The sequence below is a fragment of the Cynocephalus volans genome, chromosome 2, assembly GCF_027409185.1.
Source record: "Cynocephalus volans isolate mCynVol1 chromosome 2, mCynVol1.pri, whole genome shotgun sequence".
In the NCBI taxonomy this organism is placed as follows: Eukaryota; Metazoa; Chordata; class Mammalia; order Dermoptera; family Cynocephalidae; genus Cynocephalus; species Cynocephalus volans.
In genome coordinates, this window is record NC_084461.1 from 224,728,455 (window position 1) to 224,743,182 (window position 14,728).

Sequence of the window (14,728 nt, forward strand, 5' to 3'; positions counted from 1 at the left end):
GCTGGCATCCCTGGGCTAAGTTCCACCTTGGTACAGCCACCACTCATCCATCAGGGGCTACTTCCACAGGTGAGGCCCAATTTCCTCCGTTTATTCTGAACCTATGTGTGGATATTTTGTATCTTCAAACGCTCCAAGCTAACGTTCTCACCTGCCTCAAAACCCTCCCTACCTCTGAGATCTGACTTACTAATGCCGTCTCTCTATACACACACCGCCCCCGCCCAGGTGTGTGAGTGTGGCAGAGGGAACAGGGATCGACTACACTCCTCCCTATTCTTCACGTGTCCACGCACGTGGCAGGTGACCGGGAGGTGACAGCGCCCGCCCGCTGCGCATGGCGCATGGCGACTGAAACGTGCGGCAGGAGCTAGCTCCCTTCTCCAAGCTTACTTTCTCCCTAGGATTCTTGGTTAACGGTAAGTATTTACATGCGCACGGCCCACTAGCATGCCTCTCTCTCGGAAACATCTCTTTTAATTCCTATACCCGCCTTCCTAGCGAGGTATTGATCACCAGGGGTGAAACGCCAGCCGCAGGTCCCCCAGCCTGGCCCGGATGGCCTTCCCACCGGCCACGCCCCCACCGGCCACGCCCCTCCCACCGACCACGTGGGCTGGTGGGTGTTTCCAAACAAGCCCGGCAGCCCGTCGGCGCCGTCGGCCTCACCGCGCAGGCCCGAGTCGGGGTGGCAGTCGGGGGCGGTGCTAACGGCGGGACGAGGGCGCATGCGTTGCGTCTGTCAAGTCGGACTCCACGGCGGCTGGCGGTTGGCGGCGGCGTCTCCGTTTACGTAAGGGTGGCCGCGCGGCCCTGGGGTGAGTGTTCTGGCCCCACGGCTGAAGTGTTGGGCGGGGGTCGTCTGGGCCCGGCTCGCGCTTCCCGGGCGGCCGCGGTGACGAGTCCTTCCCTCGCGGGCGGCCGGAAGGCGGTCTCGGGCCGGGCGCGCGCCTGCCGTCCCGCTCACCTGCGACCGGAAGCGACGCGGCGGCGCGCGCTCACCGGGGGCAGCGGGGTCCCGGCCGGTCCTGGCCCCGGGCCGCCGGCCAGCGACCGAGCGTCGGCTTCTCGGAGTGTGTATCAGCCCCCCGCGTGCAGAGCCGGCCGGGCCCTGTGTGATCTCGATTAGAAAGCTGGAGTTGTTTGTGAGTCGGGGTAATTGCGTGCCGGTCGCTGTGGGCACGGATGTAATGCGGGTGGAGTTTGTGCACGAGGATCGAGCGGTCCACGTGTAAATGCTGAACGTGGTTTTCCCACATAGCGTCCATCTTCGCTGCTGTCACCCTGTTCCAAGCTGCCGTCATTTTTCTCCTGAACGTCGCGTACCATCCCCCTGCACTGTTTCCTCATCCATTATCCATACAGTAGCCCAGGTGGCCTTTTATAATCGTGAATTGGGTCATGCCATTGTCACCCTGCTTAAAACTCTTCAAAGTCATTCCATTGCGTTGGGAGGAAAATCCAAGCTCATGTTTTCCCGGGCCTTGCGCGATCTGGCCTTTGCCTGCCCCTGCTCAGAACTGTGCATGTGTAAAACCAACCCTACGCCAGGACCCAGCTCGCCCCTGGCCACAGAAGCCACGGGGGAGGACAGGGAAGATACTGTTTCCCCAGTTGATTAAGCCTTGCAGCGTATTAGAAGATACTCTGTGAGATTTACACAATGAATGGAGTCCTTATCAGCTCTTTTTAACTGGAAGTTAAAAATAAAATAATAAATTCTCACTGTGTTCCAGCCTTCTTCCATTTCCCTAATGCACCAGTTCTTTCCAACCTTAGAAATGACACATTTCGTTGTAAGATGTTCACTCCACTTTTGACCTGGTGAACTCCTGTTCACTCTTCAGATACTGGCTCAAATGTCACTTCATCACACCTGCCTCCACAATTTCAGTTAGGTTTCTCTAATTTTGTAAAGAGTCCTATACATTTCTCTTACAGCAGTCACCACAACTACATTTGTATCTATATATATAATATTAAAAAATGTCTGTCTTCCCCGAGAGACTCTAAGCTTTACGGGGACTGAAACTAGTTAACCTGCTACGTTGCCTGATGTAATTTACTCTCAATAATTATTTGTTGAACATATGACGTATTTCACTTCTGAAACTGTTCTTTAACCTTGTGATGAGAGTCTTCTGGTTTCCAACTTTTACTCCCAGGAGACTTGCTCCTCAGGCTATAGGCAGGCTCTAAGTGGCTTCTTGACTTCTTTCTCCCATTTCCCGTCCTCTTCTGGCTTTTTTTTTTTTTTTTTTTTTAACTTACCCAGCTTGGACCCCAAGGTCAATTACTTCAGCTACTCTTCTCAGCATGGCCTTTTTTCTGCTACTTCTACTCTGAAATCCCCCAATAGCGATATTTCCCCCTGCTAATTACTGAAGGAGGAAATTGTACAGCCTTGCGGATTGTTGGCAGTCTGTGGTTTTTAGGGGCCAACTTCAGGTAGGACCTCCACACCTACCATCAGTGTTTGTTCCCCATCACTCCCTTTTCTCTTCTACAGGACATTTATTTCACACTCTCATGTTCTCCAGCCCCCATTCCAGCTTTGCCCCCTGACTCCTGAAGTGCCCAAACTTCCTGCCTTATGAGATGTTTTCTCTTTGGTCTGCCTCAGCTTCCCTCCTCTGCACCTACAAATTTAGATACATCAGGAGTTATTCTTCTGCCAGAGTCAGAGAAAGGTGTGTTGTGCCTTCTGTTCACTCTCCTCTGGACCTTTCCCTGCTGTTGTCTCTTCTTGTACAGCTTTCTGTGTAGGTCACTCCCCTCCAACCATTACATTCTCTCGTTTTCCTTGTCCTAATTTTCCTCTCGCTAACCCCCAGCAAACCCATTATTACATTGTTATTTCAACCGTCCCTTCCACAGCCAAGCACCTTAAAGGGACAGGCTATGCCCTTGTGGCCTCCATTCCCTCATCTCCACTTCATAACCGACTGCTGTCTGGTTTTTGTCCCCATTGCTCCACCGACATTCCTTATACTAAGATAACCAGAGACCCATTTGTGTCCAAATCACTGGATCCTTTCTGATTTCCTTATGAACTTGCCAGATCATTTTCTACTTTAACCGTTCCTTCGCCCTCCTTTTTTATTATTACAAGTTTTCCCCAAACTTTATTATTTTTAACCTTGTCTTTGTACTACAGTACTATTACTTAGTATTTTTGATTGAGTCGACTTTTTTAAAAAAAACTTTAAAAGGAATCCTTGTATGCATACAAATAAGAAAAATGAAAACTGGTTTGTTGAATTCCAGCTAGTATGCAGGCTCTGAGCCAGACCCCTGCCCCCGCTGTTAGAAAGGGAGCCTTTCTCTTGATAATAATCAGAATGCCCGAAAGGAGGAAATTTCTCACTCTGTTGTTCACTTTTAACCTTTTCAATGTTAGCCTCTGCTTTCCCTCTAAAGTGATCTCTGGTACTGGTCAGAGCCGTGGGAATCCTGGAGCTGCTCACTCTGCTGATGCGTCCACATCTAGTCCAGGCCCTCCCTTGAGCTCAGATTTGCATTTCTGACTGCACGCTACATTTGGTACTGGTGACTTGTAAGCCCCTTGCCAGCCTCTTCCTGCTCCTCATCTGCTTCCTTTCTGAGAATCTCATTCTTGTAGCTGAATTCACTGGTGACTCATTTGCCCGGACCAAACTTTTTATTATTTCAGATTCCTTTCCAAACTTTACTTCCTTTCAGCAGATATTTCACCTCCTATGTATCAGACCGTGGACCAGGTATTTAGATCTTAGCTCCTGCAGGGTGTGTGTGAGGCCCCAGACACAGTGCATCACATGGCCTCTTTGTGCCTAGGCAGCTGACCTGTTACTGACACGTGCTTCTTCAGCACAGAGTGAGCCACTCTGCAGAAGAGGATACATTCTTGGCATCTTTGTATCCTAGTGCTTGCCCTGGGATTGTTTTATTTAATAAGGAATGAGTGGGCTGATTGGCGAACCTGTGGTCATTTCATAGAAACAAAGTTTCAGTGTTGAAAGAAACCTTAGTTTATTCACAGTTAAATGAAAAAGCAAGGCTGTCTCTTGGTTATTGTGTTGCTTTTTAATGTACTGTGTTTACTAAATATTATAGTTATAAAGGTAATATATAATGCATATATTCTCCTTCAAGCAGGTCCTGAGCATGTGGAGTAAAATGTGAAAGTTCCCCTGTGTTCCTTTCAGTTCTGTCTGCTCCCCTGCCCCTGTTGCAGGATGAGTATCTATCTTTCCGGATCTTTTTGTAAGCACCCCATTCATACAGATGTGGATACACATTTCTTTCAGTGTAAATATGTTCATACTATGTCCATGACTTTTTTCACTTAACGTGGTTTTTATATCAGTACCACAAAAATGCTTAATGGCCACATTAAACTATGAAAAGTCTGCCACAGGAAGCAGCCTTGTACCATGTGTGAGTATGTCTCTGGAATAAATACCTAAAACTAGAACTGCTGGGCAAAGCTCACAGGCATTTTAAATTTTGATAGATGTTGCTTAAATTGTCTCCTAAAAGGGCTTTCCTAATTTGTATTCCCATCAGCAGTGTGTGAGGGTGAATCCTCCTCCTTGTCTATGTGGGATATTACATTCTTGGTAACCTGGTGGGGGAGAAATCATATTGTGTATTGAAATGGAGTAATTTTTGAGAGTGTGTATATATATATATATATATATATATATATATATGTATATATATGTATATATTAAAATTAATTATTATTTTTTACATTCTAAGATGTTGCAGAGTAGGTGGAGGTATAGAGGTAGGGGGCATGGGGAGGAGAGGGAGGACCAAGGAGGGAGGAGAAGCTGGCCCATGGCTGGCTCCTTCACTGGCCTGGTTGCAGGGGAGAGGGTGGGAGGAGGGTGGCTGAGGCCTATGGCCCACCCCCATTCCAGTTTGGGTGCCTGGAGTGGTGGCTCAGTCATCACTGGGCTGGATGTGGTAGTTGGGGGGAGTGTGGCTAAGGCCTTTGATACCCCCTCCTACCCTGGCTCAGGAGCCTGGGGGGCTTCTGGTCCTTCTAGGTTTTATATGTGTTCTTTGGTGGTGTTAGACCTTTACTGGTTAGTATCAGAACTTTGTCTCTGGTATGTGGGTGTTTTGTGTTTTCTTTCAGTTCTGTGGTGGATTATTAGCTACCCCCACCACTTAAACTCTGCACTGAAACTAATTTGTTGTCTTTTGGTTACTTCCTGTGGGGACCAGCACTTGAACCCTGTGGTTGAGCTAAATTGCTGCTTTGCTAATGATTCTCTGGGGAAGGTTTTTTTGTGCAGCTCAGGTTTTGATTGTTGACCTTTTAACACTTCCTGGTCTTGTGAGATCTGATACACCTGGGTTGTGTGGAAACTTTGGTCTGGGCCTGTCCTTATACCAAACTGCACCCCCTGCAGTTCTGTATTCTTGACCAATCTCCACTGAGTGGTCCTGTGCTGACTGGAGGGCAGATCAGCTGTCCATGCTCTGCCCCAGCGTTCCCCCAGTGGGCCTGTCTCCCCCACTCCCTGCACTCTGAACACTTCCATGGGACTGGCTGTGTGCTGGTCCTTTGCAATGACTCAGTGGCCTCTGGGTGGCTCCTTTTTTCAGTTTTCTGTTGCCCCTTGCTTCTGTGTGAGTCCACGGGAACCCTGTCAGTGGTCTTGCTGTCCTGGGGGCTACCAAGGCCCTCTTCTCCCCTGCAGTCTCCAAGCAACATCACACAAAGGGCACAGCTGTGGCTTTTGCGAGCTCTTGCTCCTTGTGCTCACCAGGGCCAGGGCTTGAAACAGAGTGGTTTTTTCTTTCTCACATCGCAGTTTCTCCCGCCTTCATGAACTCTGTAGGTCTCTCCTCCTCCTCCCCTGGACTCTAGTGGCCCCAGCTTGGTAGTCATTCCTTTTTAATAGTTGTGTATTGATCAGTTGTGGGAGAGGGTGATGCTGGGGACCATCTCTATTCTGCCATCTTGACCGGAAGTCCCGAGAATATTTTAACTAGTTCTTCTGAGATTTTGATTTGTTCAAAGCTCCTGTTTACTGGGTAGATGTTCAGCCTAGAAATTTCTAGTTTCAGATTTATAAGAAACTCTCTCTTTACGTTACTGATTCTGTACATTACAGTTGATCATGCCACTATAATATAAATCCTTTGTGCCATAATGCAGTGAAGAATGCTGACTTGGAAATCAGCAGCCAAATGACTTCAGCTATTTTGGAGAACATTCCGTGTGTGTCACTCAGGATTATGGTTGCTGGCTTTCTTAGCTGGCTGCCCAAATGTCCTTTGTTGATGATACTGCATTTCTGTTTTTGGTTAATTTTTCTTATTATCAGAACTCATGAAGATAATATAGTTCATGCCCTTTTAAGAAATGAAATACTTGGGCCAGCCCCATGGCTCACTCAGGAGAGTGCGGTGCTGGGAGCACTGAGGCCGTGGGTTTGGATCCTATATAGGGATGGCCGATGCGCTCACTGGCTGAGCATGGTGTGGACCACACCGTGCCAAGAGTTGCGATCCCCTTACCGGTCAAAAAAAAAAAAGAAAGAAATCAAGTACTTGGAAACTTGAATTTTATTACTTGGTCTTTTGAGAAATCAGTCTCCTTTAATTATAAAATATTTAAGAAACTATATAAAGATCAATACTATATAACCAAAAAGCTTATCAAAAAAATTTTTGTTTTTTTTAGATAGTCTGTAGAGGATGCCAAATGAGAGAATTCCCCACTCAAGTCTAATTCAGGAGCAAGACTGTTTACAAAGTAGGCATGTCAGTAATGATGAAGAAACGGCAGACAGGCAGGGAAACGGTGCTGCGGAGGTGGAGAAATGCCTCCCCTCTCACTCCTCTGATGATGGGCCGTCCACCTCTGCCGAGGGAGGTGCGTCGGTGGCTTCCAGGAGAGGGCCGGCTCTGCTGCACATCGACAGACACCAGATCCAGGCGGTGGAGCCCAGTGCACAGGCCCTTGAGCTGCAGGGTTTGGGTGTGGATGTCTACGACCAGGCGGTGCTGGAGCAAGGTGTGCTGCTGCAAGTGGACAGCGCCATCCATGAGGCCAACCGTGTGGCCCAGCTCGCTGACGCGGAGAAAGAGTATCGGTCAATCCTGGATGACCTTGCGTGAGTGTGGCCCGTCTTCTCTCTCACAGGATTTTTGTTTGAACATGGTGGGGAAGTTCAGGTACTAGAGAGCACCAGAAACTTAGGAGATTTATGGAATCCCTTTTTGGGGGACAGAGTCAGGAAGGGCAGTCATCAACCTCTTCTTTGAGCCTCAGCCCTTCACCGCAGCAGCAGCATTGTACGCAGTAGTTAGGGTCTCAATCCAGTTACAACATCCTGTTTCACTCGTAATGTCCTGAAGAGAAGGGCTGTTCCGAATGCCTGGGACTCACCAACATGTGCACAAAGTGGCCTCAGGAGAAGCACACCTGAAGCTCAGGTGTTTCCTGCTTGAGATACCAGGAACACATCCTGCCCTCACACGTTTCTTTGTCCTGTAGTTTCTTTCCAGCTTGCTGTCCCAAATCAAGTTTTCAGTCCTTTGGCAATTTTTCAGATTATCATGTCTAGAAATAGTGAGAAAGAACTCCCTGCTTTTCCTTTCTTCTGTCTTACTTTTGACTCTGTAAGAAGAGATGAAGTCCCATGGAGACTTCATTGTGACCAGAGGAGAGACAGACTTGGGCTCTGTTGAGCATGGCACACTGGTGGAGAAGGGAGGAGGCTCTGGATCTGGGCTGGAGTTGGGGCTGAGGACAGGAGAGGGGAGGGTTGGGGTGGAGGGTTGAACTCACTTATTATTGCCGGTCTGCCTCCCGTTGGGCAGTGTTTTGGGCCATGTCAGGCAAGCGAGAAAGAGAAGGTGAGGACTGGACTGGGTGGAGGAATGGAGCAGTCTCAGGGGAGTGGCTGGGGGAGGACTGTGCAGCAGGAGACTACCCTGTTGGGGAGGCTGCAGGGTAGGTGGCTGTTGGCACTAAAGCATGTGTTTTCTGCTAACAGTTCCCTGGTGTCTTCTTTTGGCCTCTTAAGTACCAGTTACTCTTGCATAACTTTAGTCTGACCTTGGGTGATGAGGCTCTCACCTCTTTGATCTTTTGGAGATATGTCCACTTCCTGCAGAGGGGATAGATAGAGGAGAGTGCTGCAGAGTCTCCAGGCAGGGTGACAGTAGATGGCCAGTAGCTTGCATCATTTACCTTCAAATCCACAAAGGATACCAATAGAAAATTACTGAAGTGTTAAGAAGATTGAATTTGTGTTTTGAAAATTGAAAGCTACAATTCTATGGTGTCTGTTTTAGGAGTAACTTATTTAAATTGATTCTTTGCAGCACCAAGTTTAATGCTACAGTAAATGAATCTTCCAGTTGTGTGAATGAAGAATATTTTCACGGATGTATGTTTATATAAAAAACGTTTATATAAAAAAATGTTTAAGCATTTTTAGGACTTTCCCAGACTTTAGGAGGCTTCCATATTGGGCTTTAAAAACCTGCATATGCATTTCTTCTTATAAAAGGACAACTTATTGCAGATTGTCCCAGCACAGTGTCTTGAGTAAAGTAGACACTGAAAACATGCTTGTAGAATGAATGCATCAGCTTACCAATGAGAATGAGTGGATTTAAGTCAGCCAGATAAGAGAAAAACACTAACAGTCATCTTAAACCTCTTCAAGTCTTCCAGTGACTTGAAGTTCTGTTTGTGGCAAATGGGAATATGCATTCTGGTTTAGTTTCTTTTATCTTTTAGTTGATAAGAAGTAAAAGCGATGTGTTTTTAGCATTTCTTCTTTATATTCTGCTATGAAAATGTTACCACGGTGGAAAGTAGACAATTTATCTTCTTTTTCAGGTCATGTACGACATCCCTAAGGCAAATTAATAAAATTATTGAGCAACTTAGCCCTCAAGCTGCCACCAACAGAGACATCAACAGGAAACTAGATTCTGTAAAGCGGCAGAAGTATAATAAGGTGATTTGAAATAACACGTTAAGTATTGCATTTTTGAAAAAGTCATTATTTATGCCCTTTTAATAATTTAGGAAGTTTTCTGAAAAGTACTTATAAGATGTGAACCAAATGTTTATAACTACAATAGAGAAATTTTGAGTTGCTTTTGTATGTCTGATCTTTCAGCTGTTTTCCTTTAACATGCTCTGTTATACAGTATTTTTAAACACACACACACACAACATGCATGCGTGCATCCATACATATGTATTTGAGAATAAGTTCCCTTCCGGCTTTGCTTGTCTCCTTGCTCACGTGCGCTTTCCAGGTCTTCCTGGCTTCACCATTTGCCTTCATCCAGTTTAGGCTCCCGTTTGGCATGCTGGCCTCCCATTCAGTCTCCTTGTCTGGTGTGAACTTTCTTTTCTTTCTGCTTAGCTCCTGCTCACACTGTTTGTCTCCATTCTGTTCCTGCTGACACAGCCGTTGCCCCTCACCCACGCCTTGCTCACTGTTCAGAGCGACTGGCCCTTCATCCCTTCCTTGGGTTTTACAGTCAGCACCCAGCCACACTGGGGCTGCACTTAGGGTTGGAGAACTTAAGAGTAGGGAACATCTGTTAGTTAGGGTATTGTTTTTATGAGTTTGAAACATTTTTTAGGATTTATTTACAGCTTTGTGAGGTTAGAAACATTTTTTAGGATTTATGAAAATTCATTGCAAGTGACTAGTTTGGTCATTTTAGTTCTGCCATCCAAAATGGCTAGCAGACATCCTTGTGCTTACTGCTGATCCACTGCAGTGAGTGGAGCCTTGCATCTCTTGAGTTCCCATTTAGACTCAGTTCACGTGGCCCTCCTCTTTCTTTGCACTCACCAGTCTGTCGTCTTTACCACCCCATCTTCTCTCACTTACCTCTGGAATAGAAGCCCAAAGGTCAGAGCCAGCAGTAGCTTGAAACAGCTGGGCCCCTTCCCCCCCAAATCAGAGAGGGGACATCTGGTCTCTTGTGGGAGCATGTGAATTGATGTGCAGAGACCTTCTCTGACCTCTAGTTTCTGGTGGGCTTTCAAGGGGCGGAGAGGACCAAACTTTAGGCCACTTCAGATCCTACTCTAACTTGATTATATATTTCTATCTTTCTTTAGCAGCTCTTTGATGTTTGGAGATAGACTATTTACAGTGAAAGTGTTCTGAATGGGGTTTTGCTGAGAGAAAGACTGAGGAAAAAAACTTCAAGTCATTGCAGCGTGGTGTCTGTATTCAGGGTTTTGCCTTACGCCTTTCTCATGCACAGTTGAAACACTTTTGACCTTGGGAAGACGAATCAGGCACCACAGGCCCAGTAATTTGTGGATGCTGTAGAAAGGCCACATGTCCACGTCTGGCGATGTCAAGGGAGATAAGACAGAGGAGTCTGGGGTGGGCAGGGTAAAGGGGCATAGCAAAGCGTATTTTCTTTTAAAGTGCATTGATTGCATAGAGTACTATAAAGGACAGTCATCAACATGGGAGTTTATCAAGGGAGCCTACTTTTTTAACTGTTTGGACTTTTGTGTTTTTATTTCGTGTCCCCATGGCCTATTAACATCCGTAGCACATTGACTGCTACGGTCAGAAACACAGAATGGAGGAAACCAAGTAGAACAGTTCCACCTCCCAAGTCAGTACCTGTTTACCTGAGTACTCAGGCGTGTAGAAAGCTGTGTGCTGCCCACTCAGAGAGCAGGTGTGCAGAGAAGCCTGCCTGATGGGACTGCTCGGAGGCCTCCTTGCTGCTAGAGAAATGGTGGTTGATCACATAAGGCTCTCTTTAGTAATAGTAGTGCATGGAATTTCTGTTTTATTTTTATTTTACTATTAATTAAGGTTTAGATTTTGTAATGTTGTCTTTTACATTTAACAATAAGTCACTTCATTGCTGTTTTCTGTATTCAATATTTACCATTCAAGGAACAACAGCTGAAGAAGATCACTGCAAAACAAAAGCGTCTCCAGGCCATCCTTGGAGGAGCAGAAGTGAAGGTTGAACTAGATCATGCCAGTCTGGAGGAGGAGGAGGATGCAGGTGAGGATGCTGTGGGCAGTTGCTCTCTGTTCTTCAGTTAATGCTTGATGCCTGTAGTCAGTGAGGGGTGTCTTGTTAGTCTTTGCCTGATGTTTGAGACAAATATGTTTCTTTGCCTTATTGTCAAAACAGATTTAGGAAAATTTTATTCTCTACACTTGCAGAACCAAATCTCTCCTATTACATGAGGTTTATTAGAGAATGAAAGTAAATTTTTAACTCAGTTCACTGGAGGCTGCTAGTACGCATTTAGTATTATGTTTAATAAATTGGAAATCTTAAACATTCATATGGAGTTAATTTTATAAAGACAACTGACATCTTGATTCAATTACATTTTGGAAGCCCAGCATCATCAATCAGCATTTATAGAATTGCTCTCACATATCTTTAAGGAGCATATTTGGCAGGCTTTCCAAGCATCAATTCTGTTGTTTAAGAAAACACATCTTCATTCAGGTTATACCATGGTCATGATTTCATTTGTATTACTGGCTTGGATGGTTGTCTTTTGGAAAACCTTTTGAGAAAATGCATAAGCTCTGGAACTAAATATCTTTGCAGTTATGTGTGTGTGTTTAGAAATTGTTGATGGCTGCTTAGTCATTTATTGCTTGAAATATAGATTAAGCCCTTCAGGCAAATATTTTCTACTAGCTCCAGAAGTTTATTCAATAAGACAAGAGAATTAGAATGAAGAATTAATTGAGGTGATAGAAAAATATTAGAAAAATATGTTTCTAAAGTTCAGTCTCTCAGAATTCATTAGGTCTGTGACCTTTCTGCTGCTTTGGTACTGTGTTTCTTGTTGGTAGCAGGCGTTGTTCCTGTCTGGCTGTCTAAACCTGCCACTGTCTTCCACCTCCTATCGCAATGTTGGCTAAACTGCCTAGGGTTAATAGTTACCTCTCCAAATCCAAAAGCCCCTTTCACCTGTGCTCTGCTTGGCCTGCCTGCAGCAGCTGGTACTTCCTGTTCCTTCTGGGATCCCCATCTCCCCATCTCTTTCCTGGTTTTTCTTTCAGCCCTCTGCTACTTTTGTTTAGTTATTTTTTTTGTCAGCTGTATCTTAAATGCTGATGTTTCTTGGATTTCTTGCTGAGTCCTCTTCTTGTTCTACTACCTCTCTCTGAATAAGCTTACCTGCTCCCCAGGGCTTTTGCAGCCATCTAGGTTCTAGTATCTTACAGATCTGTAGACTCTGATCTGCCCTTTTCTTGAGCTCCTGGTTACTACTTTCCCTGTCCATCTGGGCATCAGTCAACACTTGAGACTCCTGTTCTCTCAGTTCCCTCCTTCCTCTGCCCTGTCTGGGGAGGTAGCAGAGCAGAGCACCTCAGAACCCAGGCTTTCGGGCAAGCTCTGCACTGCCCAGGCTTGGACCTTGAGTACGTTCCTTACCTTTCCAGGCTTAAGTGTAGGAGCCCTCCACTTCTGTTCATAGGCTTTCCTGAGGTTTCCTTTCCTTGGTGCTCCACATGGTGATCCATATCATAAGGTGGTTGTGAGGATTACCTGATAAAGAATCTTTTCTGGAAGTAGGGGGATGAGGGCAAATTACAAACAAAACAAAACTTTAGCCATGCCCATATGACCTGGGAGGAGTCTAGGATGCTCACTATCACCTTTTCTGTTCAGTGTTGTGCTGCACACTGTAGTAACGGAGGAAAAGAAGTAAAAAGCATAAGGATTGAAAAGAAGAAATAAACCATCATTATTCACAGAATACTTGATTATTTATGTAGAAAATCCAAAAGAATTGATGGATAATCTATTGGAATTAATAGTGAATTTAGCAGTATCATTGAATAAAAGGTCAATATAAAAAATCAGTCATATTTCTATATTCCAGAAAAAATAAAAAATAAAATTTAATAAAGATGTCAATTGCAATCAAAATCAAATACCTAGAAATAAATCTTAGCAAAAGAGGTAGATTTCTGCAATGTTTTCTACATTAAAAACTATAAAATGTTATTGAAAAATTAAAGAAGATCTAAGTCAGTGGGAAGGTACTATATCTTCCAATTCATAACCATAGTGTATTATTGTAAAGATGTCAGTTCTCCTATCCACCTATCATTTCAGTGCAACCCCAGTATAAATTTCAGGGGTTTTTTTGAGGGGAAGAATGTGTGGTAGAAAGTGTGGGGTGAAGGTGGATGGCATTAATAAGCTGATTCTAAAATTTATATAATGATGCATTGGGCAAAGAGTAGCCAAGAACAAAATATCCAGACCTGTTATAAAGCTATAGTAATTGTTACAGTGCTTTGCTGGCACGAGGATAGACAAAATAGAGGATCCAACAAGCAGACCCACTCATATATGGTCACTTGATTTATGACAGAGGGGACAGGCTGTGCTGTGGAGAACAGAGATCTTTTCAGTAAATGGTGCTGTGCTAATCCACAAGAAAATAAAATGAATCTTGACCCATTACATCATGAACAAAAGTAAATTCAAAGTGGATTTTAGATATAGATGTGAATGACAAAACAAAGCTTTTAGAACATAACATAGGGAAAACATTTTTGTGATCGTGCGGTAGACAAAGACTTCAACAGGACACAAAAATGCTCACTTATGTAAACGAAGAGATTTAAGTGGACTATATTAAAACTAAAACCTTCTGTTTATTAAGAGTGAAAAGACAAGCTGCAGAGTAGGAGAAGGTATTTGCAATACATGTACCAATCAAAGGCCTTGAATCCAGAATGTATAAACAACTCCTGGAAATCAGCTTTTTTTTTTTTTAAAAAAGGCAAACAGCCTAAGAGAAAAATAGGCAAAAGAGGCTATCTAAAAGGGGCTATGCAAAAGGTCAATAAAAGATCTATGAAAAGGCACCCAGTTTATTAGTCATCATTGGCATGCAAATTACAGCCACAATGTGGTATCACTATACACCTACCAGAATAGCTAAAATGGAGTGGCAGGAGTCTGGACCAGTTGGAACTCTCAAACACCGTTGGTGGAAATTAAAATTCTTAGGATCACTTTTGAAAACCGTTTGGTGATATCTACTAAAGCTTGACATACCCATAGAATTATACACATATATTGCCAAAGGATGTGTACCAGAATATTCATAGCAACATCTCCTAGTAGCCAAAACCTAGAAACCACCCAAATGTTCATTAACAGTGGAATGGAAAAATTGTAGTATAGTCATAGAATAGAATACTAACAGCATTTGGGGATTAGCTAACAGTAACTACATTCATCAGTAAGTATGAATCTCATGAGCATAATGTTAAGCAAAAGCCAGATACAAGAGAGCCAACATTTCCATTTACATAAAGTTCAAAGCCAGGTGTGGCTCATCTGCAGTGTTAGGAGTCAGGTTTGTCATTGCCTTTGGGTAGGGAAGAGGCTGGAAGGTGGCAGGAAGGGCACCTCTGGGGGTGTGAGTAATTTCTGTTAACTTGATATGGATGCTGGCATATGAGTGTTTTTTTCTAAAAAATTTCATTTGAGTTGGGAGGTTATGATTTGTGCACTTTCTCATGTATATTTTATTTCAGTGCAAATTTAATGAAAAGCTGGCTGTGGTTTCCATTGGCATGCAAGAATCATAGATTTTAGAATATGAATTCCTTCCCGTTAAGCCTTAGATCTTTTGTTGTTTTGGCTATGCAGTAAAGTAATTTTGCCCGAGATTTATTTTAACTAATGAAAGAGGGATAACTTTTTGGTGACT

At 44.3% G+C, this 14,728-nt stretch overlaps 1 protein-coding gene across 3 annotated transcripts in view; it reads left to right on the plus strand.

The window, feature by feature from the left end:
• Nucleotides 1-735: 735 nt before the first annotated feature.
• The window catches only part of ERCC6 (ERCC excision repair 6, chromatin remodeling factor), a 78,026-nt gene continuing 64,033 nt past the window's right edge, over nucleotides 736-14,728 (plus strand). For 2 of the 3 annotated variants that reach the window (XM_063085844.1, XM_063085846.1), the window contains exons 1-4: nucleotides 743-818; nucleotides 6,686-7,118; nucleotides 8,858-8,978; nucleotides 10,911-11,025. In XM_063085844.1, coding sequence (XP_062941914.1) covers nucleotides 6,700-7,118; nucleotides 8,858-8,978; nucleotides 10,911-11,025 — 655 coding nt within the window. In that variant the 5' untranslated portion in view covers nucleotides 743-818; nucleotides 6,686-6,699. Of the gene's footprint in view, nucleotides 819-6,685; nucleotides 7,119-8,857; nucleotides 8,979-10,910; nucleotides 11,026-14,728 lie in introns of all 3 variants that reach the window. The other variant, XM_063085845.1, reaches the window with a different exon arrangement.